Source organism: Maylandia zebra, linkage group LG9, assembly GCF_041146795.1.
Source record: "Maylandia zebra isolate NMK-2024a linkage group LG9, Mzebra_GT3a, whole genome shotgun sequence".
Classification (NCBI taxonomy): domain Eukaryota; kingdom Metazoa; phylum Chordata; class Actinopteri; order Cichliformes; family Cichlidae; genus Maylandia; species Maylandia zebra.
In genome coordinates, this window is record NC_135175.1 from 12069031 (window position 1) to 12083669 (window position 14639).

The 14639-nt window shown below is 40.4% G+C and overlaps 1 protein-coding gene across 1 annotated transcript; it reads left to right on the plus strand.

Annotated features, from left to right (window-relative positions):
- The first annotated feature begins 4403 nt into the window (after positions 1 to 4403).
- LOC143420256 (TIMELESS-interacting protein-like) lies at positions 4404 to 14572 on the plus strand. Its single transcript, XM_076888014.1, has 8 exons — positions 4404 to 4445; positions 6624 to 6771; positions 7230 to 7320; positions 8511 to 8586; positions 8895 to 9017; positions 9104 to 9167; positions 9950 to 10162; positions 13992 to 14572. The coding sequence occupies exons 1-8, from the start codon at positions 4443 to 4445 to the stop codon at positions 14234 to 14236; spliced, it is 963 nt and encodes a 320-aa protein (XP_076744129.1). The 5' UTR covers positions 4404 to 4442; the 3' UTR covers positions 14237 to 14572.
- The last annotated feature ends 67 nt before the right edge of the window (positions 14573 to 14639 follow it).

The window sequence follows — 14639 nt, forward strand, 5'->3', positions numbered from 1 at the left end:
GATGAGAGAAAGCTGAAGTGAAACAACAGCAGGATGAGGTAGACGTCAATATAGGAACTCCCTGATGTGACACAGAAAGGCTATTTTTTTATTTCTTTGTATTATTTCTCACCTTGCAGTCACTGATGCTGTTCACCAGCTGCTTGTATTCAGTATTGAAGGTGTGTGTCAGAAGGCGCAGGCACTACAACACAACAGGAACAAGACCGAGCAGAGAAGGAAGAAGGCAGCAACAAGAACGCCCACTAAGCCCACGTTTTTCTCACCTTGGTGGCCAGCTCCTTCTCACGCTTTCAAAGGTGGTGCTGGAGATCTGCGAGGAGGCGGAGGTGGACGTGGACAGAGTGCTGGAGCTCACGCTGGGGGACAGAGACTCACTCAGGGACTTGGTGGTGGGAGCTGTTCCCACGGGAGCCGCCACTCCCAGAAGGTGACGGGTCTTTTCCACCTGGAAGAAAGATGGGGGCTAATGTGAGGTAGGGAGAAGAGGGGACGTTAGTCATGTAAAGGCCATAGGTGAGGGTAGGGACGTAGATCGACCGGTAAATTGAGAGCTTCGCTTTTACACTCAGCTCCCTCTTCACCACGACGGACCGGTGCAGCGTCCGCATTACTGCAGCTGCAGCCCCAATCCGTCTGTCGAACTCCGGCTCCCTTCTCCCATCACTCGCGAACAAGACCCCGAGATACTTGAACTCCTCCACTTGGGGCAGGAACTCATCCCCGACTCATCCTATATTTCCGTTTTTATATTTCTAATGTTTGCCTTGTTTTCTTCACTGTCTGGTCTGCCTCTGTCTTGCCTGTATGGATGCATTTACACCGAAATGTCCCCAACAAAGGATGTTTTAATTCACCACTATTCCAGTGAAACACGAGTCTCCCATCTTCCTGCTACCAGTCTGGAGTTTTTGTTCACCAAAGCACACACCAACTTCATACTGACGGACAGATCACTGCCCTTTTGCCGCCTTGTCTGACCGTGTTTTGTGGCTGTGGTTCACTTCACCTCACTCTTCCCCATTCTTGTCATTAAATCAGGCTGTTCTGCAACCATGGCAGCCATTCACTCTATGGCTTTATTCATGGTGTATTTTACCCCTTCACTAAAGGCCGTTCTCGTTTCCAACATTATATTTGCAGTGTTCGTCTATCTATCTATCCGGTTGTTCAGTGATGACGCGACGAATCCTACTTCCGGGTCTAAAGTAGTCTGCGTTTAATATGGCTTTTGTGTTGTTAACATGTTTAATGTTATGTATTTTCTTCTATTTGATCTCAAAAAGCTCCTAAAACAGTCAGTGATCCCTGTTGACCTCCCTCGGCTTCTTTTACCGCTAATCATTTATTTAAGCTCAGTTTTTAAAACCTTACGATGTAACTACAGCCCAGCCCATGCAGCAGTATATGAATGACTAACCTCGTATTGTGGATGGATTATCTCAGTTGTTCTCCTGGCTGAAGTTTGGTCCTTTTACAGCATCCTGCCATGCGATTACATTTGTTTCTGACCACCGAGAACACTCACGTTAACTTTTATCGAGTGGAAAAAAAAGTTAGCTTGTTTATATTATGCTAACATAGCTATGTCGCTAGCGGTCACGTAGCACATCATTATATACCAGCTAGCCCAACTTCAGTAACCCTACAAACGTCACTGCTGTTTAGTTTTCTGTCTTCATTTATGCTGGAAGTGATAACAGAGCTGTATGTTTTAATTTGTTTCCAAAACCCCGCAGTCAGGACATGCTATATTGTATTTAGATAGAAGCTAGCGAGCTAACTCCCTGCTAACTTCTAACTCCATTAAATGTCATAAATTCCGTTTTCATGGATGCCTGGATGTTAAACTCAATTGTTACACCTGGTAGAGCAGAACGCTGATCATTTTATTAAAGATGAAAGACTTTAGACAGTTTTTCAACTCTCAGTAATGCCACAGTGATCGTTTGATATATGGACCTGCAGCGGAGTTTAGACCCAGACACGGCTAGTGACGTCAGACTGAACAACCGGATATCTGCGGAGTATTTTTTTTTAACGAGTATCCTATTTTCTAAAGCACAGCATGTAAAGGGTAGCTCGGTTGGTTGACCAGGGATATCACTATATTTGGCAGAGTCATCCTTTCCAAAGCTGAAGGTATCTCTAAATTAATTTACCCATGTCATTCTCTTTATGTTTCTCCCCAAAATATTAGGAAAGCCAACTCAATTATTTTTCAATTCCTATGGAAAAACAAAACCCACTATATTAAGAGATCACAGTTGGTTAAAGATTATGAGAAGGGTGGTGTCAGAGCCTTAGACTTTGAATCAATGATCGGAACTTTTAAGATCAACTGGCTCAGAGCTTGCTTATCTCAGTCTGATTCCATGTGGTTTCATATACCCAGATCTTTATTTAAGGAACTAGGAGGAATTGATTTTCTATTAAAATGTGACTTTGAGACTAGTAAAATACCTGTTACACTCTCCAATTTTCACAAACAGATTCTTCATTTTTGGAAAATGATGTTTACACACAACTTTTCTCCTCATATGTCGACCCTATGGAACAATAGAGTGATAACTGCTAACAAAAAATCATTATTTATCAGGAACTGGTTTGAGAGTGGTATCTTGTTTGTAACTGACTTGCTGGATTTGAGTGGTGCTCTATTGGATTACGTGTCTTTCTCAAAGAGACACAACTTTAATTGTCCATTAAAAGAATACAGAAAAGTTTGCTGTGCTATCCCTTTGGCCCTAAGGCAGCTGATACGCAACACAATGCTACACTCTGAGGTCAATCCAGCGCTGCCAAACCTAAAAATTGGTAACTGCATCCTAAATGATAGTAAATGTAACAATAAATTTATCAGTGTAAATTTTAAATCTATTCTTTTCCAGGGGTTTAACTCAGGTAGATATTTGCAGGCCCTTCATGGGGACCAGTCACTCATGGAAAAGGCGTTCTCAAAATTCATTCAGTGGCCTGTCTCCCCAAAAGTAAAAGAAACTCATTTCAAGATAATTAATAATATATATCCTGTGTCTGAATTTTTAAAGAGGAGGTTTAAATTTGAGGTTAACCAGTGTGCATTTTGTGATTCAGCCTGTGAAACATTACACCATTTGTTTTTCTCATGTCCTGTGTCAGCTGCTTTTTGGTTAGAACTACACAGCTGGCTATCCCTCAAGATCAACGATATTCCCCAGTTTAGTATTTCTGATATTATTTTCTATATGGCTAAACAACATCCATCTGTCTGTACTGTGATTAACATTGTCATCCTGTTAGGTAAATACCATATACATTGTTGTAAATGGAGGAATAGAAAACCATCCTTTACTTGGTTCATCAATGACTTTAAACATTATTTCATGTCACTTAAAAAACTGAAGTCAAGCAGATTTGCCGCAATCTATGATGACATTTCCCATTTGCTACTGTTTTGATTATTACCTATATTGTGTATCAACCTGTGCTCCTTTTAATTTCTTCCCCATTAATACTGTGGATCTTTTGTCTAGCCCCCTCCCCCCATATCCTTGCTGTTAGTTTTGTTGTATTGACTATGTTCTTTTTTTTTATCCTCCACGAGAGTTCATTTGCACTATAATGTGTTATTTTGTTTGTGACTGTATTGTTCCAATTGTTAATAAAAAAAAAAAAAAAAAAAAAAAAAAAAAAGGGTAGCTCGGTTAGCAGGATGCTAGCATGTAGCGCTTAGTGAGACACGCCTCAGACGAGTTGAGCAAAGACCCCGTCTGTGTACTTTATACGTGAGCAACGGATTTAAATAAAATTAAGGTTTCAAAAGACAAACTTGAAGATAAAAAATATATATATATATACACTCACCGGAGAGCCGCCAGGGTTTGCCGCTGCCATCTTGGCGCTCCTAAATTCAAAACTGCCTCTGCAGTCAGGCAGGGGAGGCGTGGAAATTGTCTTTGAGTTAGTCAAACGTTTTCCTTAGTTCGAGTAGATGATAAAAAAAATAATAATAATAAATGGGATTTTAAGTAGGACTAGGCGTTCTGTAATGATCTCTATTTAGGAGAAAAACTTAATCACTCACCTTTAAACAGCTCTCTTTTAGGAGACACACTGCTGGCTAACGGTGTCATGTGATCAAACAGCGTAATTTAATTGGCTGAGAGCCACTCGACTCGATCTGGTGCTGATTGCTCTGGCTTGGGTCATTAAAGTTCATCACTTTTGCAGTTGAATTTTTGCAGGTGAATTTTTTTCAGGTGAATTTTTGCAGGTGAATTTTTTTCAGGTGAATTTTTGCAGGTGAATATTTGCAGGTGAATATTTTTGCAGGGAAATTTGGAGGATAAAAATTCAGTGTCATAAATTCAATGTCTAAAAATACTTGAATTCTGATGATACAATATTTCTTCCATAGATATCCGTGCTCTCTGTTTATTAATAAAAGCCAAACTTCATTAATGGTAAGTGACAGAGATCTTATGAGTTCTTGCTGGTTTGTATCCACAGGAGGATACAAGCAGCTGCTTCTGTTTGCAGTCACGGTGCACCAGTGTTGTGTTTAATTGTGTCAGTGTTCATTTTTAAACACGTTTTTTAAATCAAATGTTTATGTATACATCAAGATTAATGTTCCAAACAAATGACACTGTACAGCAAATACATACATAGACATGTGCAGCAAAAGGAATCCGAGAAGATGTTTAACTTCTAAATGTTTAAATTGTTTGTTTTATATCCAAAGTCTGTCAGTTTGTCATTCCCTGTTATTGCTGCTGACTAATCACTCAAAGTGACACAACATGACCGTGGGTCTGATTTTTCTGGTAAACTTGTTTAGCAGCCCACTGGAGACGGATACCCTGTTCTTTGAACTTTAATACTGGACAGAAAATCGTCTCCTTCCAGAAACAAAGGGTAGCATTAGAACTTGTGTGAACAGCAAAACAATGTAGAAGATTTCCTTTTGTGTCTGTGTTGTGTCTAGGGCTGCCACGATTTGTCGACTAGTCACGATTACGTCGACTATCAAAATCGTCGACGACTGATTTAATAGTCGACGCGTCGTTTGAAGCTTTGTAAGATCCCAAAAGACGCAGGAATAAGTAGCAGGATTTAAGAGTGTAATAACGGACTGAAACAGAAGATGGCAGCACTGCATGTACAAGGATGCCAGCTGCCGTTAAACCCCGAAGAAGAAGAAGAAGAAGAAGAAGAAGCAGCTGTGTCCCAGAATTCATAGCGCGGCCCAGCTCAGTTTCCAACAATGGCGGCAGCTAGTTAGTTTTAATATTACTCTTATTATTCTTTCTGGGTCACAAAATAAACGTTTAACATATTTTCAGCCGAGAATGTAGCTGTGTAAACCTCAAATATCGGCTCAGTTTATCAGGACACCACATATTTTCAAAAGCGCTCCGACGTTTTCAGAGTCGTCTGTTACCCACTAGCTCGATAGCTAGCCGGGGGCTAGGTCACTAGCACGGTGGACTCCAGGCAAATTGTTTTCAAACCCACCGCCGTCTTTCGCTACTCAGGTTAAATATATATGAGTCACTTAGATAAATTAAAAATGTTGTTGTTTGGCTTTTTTTTTTTTTAGTATTTTATTTGTTCCTGAGTAAATCGGTTTGTCTGAGATTAAAGTTATAGTTTTTACACAGCTGAATAAACGTCAAGCAGACAGCTGATTATCAGAAGTGTGAGATGCTGGAGAATATACTCCGTTGTCCTGTTATATTTTAGATAGCAAGGAGTTTATTAAACTTCACCGAAACAATCTGCAAATTTCATTAAAATTGAATAAACTATCATCTTGTCTTTATTTTTAGTTAGCACCTTAAAAGCTTAAAGCTATAAGCTAATGATAGTTATATAAGAGCATATGCTGCATGGTGCAATAAGCTGTAGTTTTACGTCCAGTGGATGATGATCTGATTAGTCGACTAATCGCATAAATAATCGGTGACTAGTCGACTATCAAAATAATCGTTTGTGGCAGCCCTAGTTGTGTCACATCATTTTGGCTCAAGAGTTTACTTTATTGCTATGTTTGTTTTTTGCTATTTTATTACTACATTTGTATTGTGCAGCACTTCGGTCTGCCAGGTGTGTTTTTAAAGTGCTATATAAATGATGATGACGATGATGCTTACGGAACAGCTGAAAGACTTTAAAACAAACCTGTTACTTTAATGATATTTCTGTGGTACTACAGAGTCCAAAAGAAGTATCGCAGTAATAATTCATCCAAATTGTAACTTTTAAATGTCATTATCAGCCCAAAGGTTCACAACCAGTTCATCCCTGATAGAATGTAAATATATACAAATCTATAAATTGTATTATGTATATAACTGTGAAACAAACATAATGGACCATTAATGTATCATAATAGTACATTTCTGAATTTGGGGTATAATTCCAGGTGGGATGAGTGTCTGTACAGCTCCTCCTGTTGATGTAAAAAAAGAAAAAAGTAAATGCCAGTTTTTTTAGGTTTTCATGTTGATGTTGTAACACAGTAAAGAATTACTCTTACAGAAATAAATGTCATTTTTTCAACTTGCAGTTAAATTCATGTAACTTAATGCTGATGCTGTTGACGACTGGGGCTCACACGTCTTTTACTTTGTCTCCAGGACCGACTCACCATGGTTGACCCACAGGAAAATAGCCCGCAGGACATTCCTGACTATGACGGCATAGAGGATGAAGCTTTCCCCCCACTCCCACCACCACACTCCCCAGGCCGGGGAGGCCAGGAGGAAGGAGACCCTTTTGCAGATGGTAGATGCTGCTGTGCTCTTACAGGATTACTATGAGGTCTTTAAGATGTGATGATTCAGAACTTTGTATTTTAAATTCATGGTTTAATGAAGAATCATAGAAAAATAAGATTCAGGAAAAAAGGCTAATGTGGGAGAAATACAACCTCTCATAGTCCTTCCACAAAGCTTTTTGGAACAGCTTGATAATAATGAATTTGTTAGTTCAGCCTAGAATTAACAAATGCATGAACTGGTTTTTCAGCATCTCTCTGAGACTGGATGTTTCTAACAATAACAACACACATGTTTTTGTTTGCGTGAGCAAATGAAACCTATCAGATACTGTTCAAACCAGCACATTTCTTCTGTAACCTCCAGTCTATAATTTGTCTGGATTTAAAGATAAGCTTGAAGTTTGCCACGCTGCCAACAGAATGAGTTAGAAACACATCCTGTTGTCATGTGTTTTCAATGCAGGAGATGAAGGTGAGGTATCACAGCTGGCTGATGTCCCTACTGCTAAAAGGAGAGGCGTGAAGAGACCCCAACCCAAGCTGGACTCCCACAGGTAGCAAAGACATTTATATCACGACAGAGGGTTGAAATGCATTAAAATGCACATTTAAATAGGAATTTGATGTCATCTTGTGTGAGCTGGGACACAAGGAGGCCAAAATCATTGATTGACGTGTGCAGACTGTCAGTGTTGCAGCCAGGTTGAACACGAGTCTGTGACTGCACTGGTTTTTATCACCGTTTCACTAATAATCGTGCACAGAGGCTCAGAGACACACTGACACACAGAGTTGTTGCAAATGTTTGAAAACGTAAGTTTGTGGAAAGAACTTTGCACAAAAAAAGTGATGTGATATTATCTGAGTGGCGACACCTGTCGTTTCGCAGAGTACTGCAGCGTCTTCTTACGCTTTAGCGGCGGGTACAAATGACTGCATCTGTGTGATGATGGTGCAGCTTCACTCTGCCAGTCATTTAAAGAAGAAAGACTCTAATACCATTGTTGTTTTCATCATTTGGATGGGCAAAATTCCCAGACTGAAAATTGTCAGAGTGTTGGAGACATCCCTGGATGTGTGTGAGAAAGATGTTTCCAGTCTCTGTACACCTATAGTGTGAACCTGGTTAGTATTGCCAACCATAAGTCAGGCTCGTTCCCAGTAGTCTCCCAGTGGGTGTTCCAGTGGCACTCCTCTGTTACTGTTCTGTTCACAATGTTCCTGGACAGAACTAAGTTATACTAAATCAAAGGATGTTAAATAAGCTTTTAAGTAAGAACGTCGATTATACTTAGGATAAAACTTGCAAGCTGTATTAAAGAAAAACATAGATTTTCATTTGATAAAATATTCAAATTAATTGCAACTTTGCTATAAATATATATATATATATAGCAATTTTTTATTTTTTATTTTTAGATGGAGAAATTTGACTATTTCTCATTATACTGCCTTATGTACAAACAGGTAGGAAAAGAAAGGTTGTGGGCACCCTGAAAACCAAACACCCTACCCCCCCCCCAACAAGCTACTGCCTTCTGAACATGGTACATCTGAAGGCACTGACATTTCCATTCAGAGGGTCTGTCTGTGTTGGCCCTGTGACAGGCTGGCGACCTGGCTGCTGGGATGGGCTTCAGCCATCCACGATCCTGAATTGGATAAGCCAAATACGCCTGGATGTGCTGCTAACCCTGCTTGTAATCCATTAATGGTTTAACTTAGTCTTAATATTTTTTCCCAGGCTGATATCAGATCGAGGGCTTCCAGCTCTGGGCACTCTCTTTGACAATATCCAGTTCAAAGGCAAAGGACACGAGGTAGGATATGATAACATCTGTCCCACCAATTACCAGATGTGAATGAACATTGGTTTTTGAGCTAAATCTGTTTGGCCTGTCAGCTTTTAATTAGATGTCCTAAATTTGGTTTGAGACTAAAAGGTCAAAAGTTGCCCTTTCTGTCGTGGTCAAAAATGAGTGAGGGGAACCAGAGGTTGGTTTACCAAATTAAGATGTCTTTTGTTCCAATGACTGGAAGTCATTTTTTAGTGGGAAGAAGAAGCGTCCTATCACACACAGCCCTCTTTCATATCACTACTCGCTGTTTTTGATGTTTGCCCCATTAGGCTGCAGACCTGCGGCTGCTGATGCAGAAGATGGAGAACTGGGCCCACAGGTTGTACCCCAAATTGCAATTTGAAGATTTTATTGACAAAGTGGAAAGGCTCGGCAGCAAAAAGGAAGTGCAGGTGAGAGGAAGCAGTAGAATATTTCCTGCAAGCGTGTGGGATTCCTAATGTTCAGAATTTGTAATTTTTTACTCATTCTTCTATAGACATGTCTTAAACGAATACGACTGGACATGCCCCTGACACATGAAGATTTTACAAGTACAGATGGTAAGAAGAAAAATCATTACTGATGGGGATACGGTGGACTAGGGCTGTGAGATATGACCAAAGTCTCATCTCCCGATATAAGAATTCTATCGTCCGATAACGATATAAATCACAGAAATGTAACATTTTCTGTCAATTCTGTGAATCTCGACTTGCGTGAAGTGTTTCCAGCTGCGCGTCATGTAGCTGGAGTCGAGTGTTTTAACCGATGCATGAAACGACACATTTTTAGACAGAAGTTGTAACGGCGCCGTTTTCTTTGTGAGTATTTATTACACGGCGTGCTGCGGGGGAAAGCCTGTTCTAACGTTTGAGTCTAAGGTTTATTTTTTAGCACCTGGCGGCTCTGTTTTACTTCTCATCCGTAAACACTCTGCTCTTTCACGTGATTCCGTTTATTTTGAAAAGCCTCAACAGGATCTTGAGCTTTATTCTGAAAGGTTTATGTGGAACATAAACAAGCGGACACGCGATGGTTTTACCGTCGTTGTTGCTAACGACAACGCATAAAAACAGGCGCTTGTCCGTCCGTAGTGTGGTTATATATAAGAGAAAGAGAGAACTTTACTACAGTGACATCAGAAGCATGAAGAAATATTGCCGTAAACAGTTTATTTTGCGACACCACGAAACAAACGATAGCGTAAAATGAAATAGACGTTTTTGTATATATCGTTGTATCGAACAGCCCTACGGTGGATTCACACCTGCAGGTGCACATAGGAAATACTTGCCATATTCCACAGGACTTAATTATCAGCACTGCTTGAAATTGTGTTCAGGTGCTGGTGACGAAGAGGTACAACGTGAACTGGAAACATTTGGGGATCCTGATCTGTTCAGCAGAGAGAGTTTTATTAATGCTCCCCAAGGGCAGATTGCCGAAGCCCTCGCTCCCCCACCTACTCCCTCTCTGACCGAAGAGCAGCAGAAACGTATTGAGCTGAACAGACAGCGGGCCCTGGAAAAGAGGCGCGCACGCCAGCAGCAAATTGGTAAGAATGGCAAAAATGTATCATACAGCTGGGACACAATATAACAGAAATAATTAATGATTCTGCTACAAAACATCCAGCGAAGGTTCATAAGGATCATCTAGCTTCATTGGTGTATTAACTTTATATGAAAATACAAAAAGCAAAACATTGAATGTACAGTATATTGCCAAAAGTGTTTGCTCATCTGCCCCCACACTCATATGAACTCGAGTGACATCCCATTCACGACGTCCGCCTGTGCAGCTATATCAGCTTCAACTCTTCTGGGAGTGTTTATGGGAGTTTATGACCATTTGTAAGGTCAGACACTGATGTTGAAGGCCTGGCTCCAAGTCTCTGCTCTCATTCATCCCAGTGGTGTTCTGGTCAGGACTCCCATGCCAGAGTTCATGTCTTTGTGGACCTTGCTTTGTGCACTGGTGCCCAGTCATGCTGGAACAGGAAGAAGCCATCCCCAAACTGTTCCCTTAAAGTCGGGAGCCAAAATGTCTTTGCATGCTGAAGCATTAAGAGTTCCTTTCACTGGAACGAAGAGACTGAGCCCAACTTCTGAAAAACAACCCCGCACCGAAATCCCCCTGCCACCAAACCTGGAGCTCTGTTGTCCTGGCAACTGCTAAGTTGACTTGTCTATCGGCTTTCCAGATTGAGAACTGTGATCCGTCGCTCCATAGACTGCATCTCTCCTGTTCTAGAGTCCAGTGGCGGCGTGCTTTACACCGCTGTGTCCCATTGCTTTGCGTTGCACTCTGTGATGTAAGGCTTGGACTACAGCTGCTCGGCCATGGAAATGGATTCCACGAAGCTTTCTGTGCACTGTTCTTTAGCTAATCTGGAGACCACGTGAAGTTTGGAGCGATGGACTCCACAGAAAATTAGCAACCTCTGTGCGCCTCAGTATCCACTGACCCCCACTCTGGGATTTTACGTGATCCACCACTTGATGGCTGAGTTGCTGTCGTTCCCAAACACTTCCACTTAGTAGCAGCAGTCTGCATGCCTAGGTGCTTGATTCTATACAGCTGTGGAAGTTACTGGATCACCTGAATTCAATGATTTGGATGATGGGTGGTGAGTGAATACTCCTTACAATATAGTGAAGTGGATCTAGTGTATATATCCACCAGAAACCCTGAAGGTCGAGTGACGAGTTCCCGTATTGCACAGTTCGTCCAAACCACCAGAGATTCCTCACATTAGTGTGGAGTTTGGTAATAAGAGGCAAAGCATGTAGAAAACATTGATTTCTTTACTGCCTGTCTGATGTCAGCTTCAATTAGGCGTAGTATTTTTGTTTTTGCCTTACACTTGTGATCCAAACTGTTTTTACTTCCTCTTTAGTTAAAGCGGAGCCAGCTGTCTGCGATCTATTGTCTACAAATCTTTAACAGTGACATTAAATCGTTCTTCAGGGTCCTCATTTACCGCAGAAATGATGTAATGTGATTTAAATGAGACCCATAGAAAAGAAAATGACCTGTTGATCGGTCTCTATTATGAGCCTTCACCCATAAAAATGTGTTTACAGTTTATAACACTAGATGGTGATATGAGACCGTTTCCATTGTATTACCCGAGCATGATTTACTCATCGACTTTAAACTTTCACATTTTAGTCATTAGTCCTCCTTAAGAGGAGCCAATCCACCCCCCCCCCCCCCCCCCCCCCTTTTTTTTTTTTCTGTCCAGTATAGAAACTAAACAGCTGACATCGTTCGGGTAGTGTAGCTTCCAGAGATCTGAAGTTAACGTGAACTCTGGAGGGCAGTCAAAAGCTTAATTTTTTATAATGCAACATACTATTATTTACATACATATTATTTTAATAAGCAGTTTCAGGGTTCGTGCTGTTTTAATGAGTGTTCGATGGAAAACGACACTGAAGGAATTTGTACTCTTGAGTCACATGACAGTAAATAATTTCGAGTATGTGTACATAACACAGGCTAATGTTTAAAACTATGATTATTATTTTGCTAGCTATCAAACTATCTGGAGAAATGATTGAAATGCACTGAGTGTGATAGAGTACGGCAGTGCTAGCACAGCAGTTAGTTATGGCATGGTGATTTATGCAGTGTGCTTTAAACTTGGCTAACATTACTTAGCAGTAGCAGTAATATTAGTGACTTCACTCAAGTGAAAGCTTTAATCGTTAGTCCGACACTTAACTAGCCAACTTAAGCCTTAAAGAAAAACTGGTAAAAAGAGGGACTGATGCATGTGGGCACAAAGAAGCCATTTCTTGTGCTGCTGAAGTTCCCTGGCTTTCATTCAAAATGTGTTTATCGTGAGCACCGACACATTAAACCATTTAAAAATTATAAATGGCTTTAAGCTCACATTGATGCCTGTGGGGCTCTATCAGCCACGGAGACGACAGACACATTTTAGTGTTTTAATGAATGAATGTTTCATACTTTAAGGCTGCCTGTTTATTTAAGGGAGATGAACAATACATTATTATTTGACATAATTCTATGACAGGTGATGGACTGAATAAATAGATTTTAGGTCGATGTTTGTGCGTTTTTAAAGTCTTATATGTTGAATTGAACTGAGTGTGTCATCTGTTCAAAGCCTCCCGTCAGTGCTGTTCTCCATGCCTGTCTTACTGTACATGGTGTTATTAGCACAAACACTTTAAAGCTGATCATTTAGGACTGTAACAATAATCCAGAGAGCAATGTAGTCAAACATCTCACAGTTAGTTTTATTGGGAATGAACTTTGACCTGTTAGGCCCCCAGGGCTTTTCTGAGCTTCCTGCTCGAAAATGAAGAGGCCAAAATAAATGGAGTATTTCTCTGCAATTACAAACTCTGTGTAAACAGTCTTGGTATCAAAATAAAGCTAACGCTTGTGAGCTGTCATCAGAGGGGTAAATATTACTGCAGATGTTACTATGTCAAAGTTACTGGGACTCAAACATAGAAAAAAAAGATTATTTCCCTCACCTAATTTTTAAAAGTATTTTATAGCTTATATGCTATAAAATATACTTTGGGTCACATTTAACTCCAGAAAATCATAAATCAAAATATGGATGTTACCTGTCCACAGATTCATGGTGATGTAACTGCTCTTTTAACTGTTTGGTGTTTGTAGAAATGGTTTACAGCTGAGATTCAGAGGCTTCTGTGGACACTCATGTCTGCACTTATATTTCTGACCTCGTGTTATAACCGATTAAATGTGATCTCCTCTCTTTTCCCCCATTTTTGGTGGTGTGGGTGCTTAACTAGTTAAAGTACCAAACATCTGTCTCCTGTTGTTGTGTCACGTAGGAAAGAAGCATCAATATCTGATGAGCAGACTTGTTCATTTGTGCAGATTTCTTCTTTTGTGTGGTTGTTTTTTCCAAGTGGAGATGAGCATCTCTAACAAGTTGATTTGTTCACATTTGCACATCTGCATTTTTGAGAGAAATGAGTTTTTTGAGTTTGTGCACTATATGCATATAAGACAACCATTTCCTTTTTCAGTATTTTTGTGTGGTGCATTTTTCTCTGTTTTAACAAAAGAGGAACAAAGAACATTTAAGTCAACCTAAGACGATTTGTTTTAATTTTTACATGGTCTTACTGAGGTGATGCAAAGTGGAACATGCAAACTGTTTTTTTGGTAATGTGCTGGAAAAGCTTGATAATGGACCTTGAAAGTGCTTAAAGTGCTTAAATTTGACCCTGAACAATGAGTTTGAACCCTGCAGTTTACAGTTTCATTTTTCATTATCTCAGCTTTGCCTGTCTTTTATAAATCGTAGTAGACTGAGTGTGTCTGTGTTGACTGAAACCATCACTGTTTCTAATTCTCAACCCTTTCAGGCCCTTCAGCCTCTCAGACTGCTGACATGTTAGGAGACAAACCTCCAGCTGCATCCTCACCAAATGTCATCAAAGGTTCTACTGATGGAGATGAAACTGTAGAAGATCCTGACCTCGAGCCTTCCAACAACACCTCCACGCAACAAACCAGCCCGCTTCCCCCCAAAGACTCTGAGCCCGCTGAGGCTGAGACCGGCCTCAGCCCTGAGCAACAGCTCAGCAACGACTGTGTAGAGGGGGATTAAAGTTCACGTGCAGCAGTTTCTGCTGAAAAGCTTTGGCAGTGAGCAGATTTAAAGGTTTCCCAATGTTCGTGCCTGCTCATTCGAGTAATGTTGTGCATTTCTGGTGGTTTATATCTTGAGTACATGTTCCTACTGTGACGTCAGCTTTGGGTTAGCAAAGACATTTATAATCAATGGAAATAAATGTTTTTCTTATTTTTAAAAGTCCAAATCCTAAACGTATTTACCATGTGTTGGTATCTGTTACAGAAAAATATTTGAACTGATCCACAGTTCCTGCTCTGATGCATCTTCTTTCTCCAGTTTCACTACTGGCAGAATTTTGGTTGCAAACATGTTTCTATAAAAGGCCTCTGTGTGTGTGTAGTATGTGAGCTGTCAACTGACCATCACCCTCTTCCAA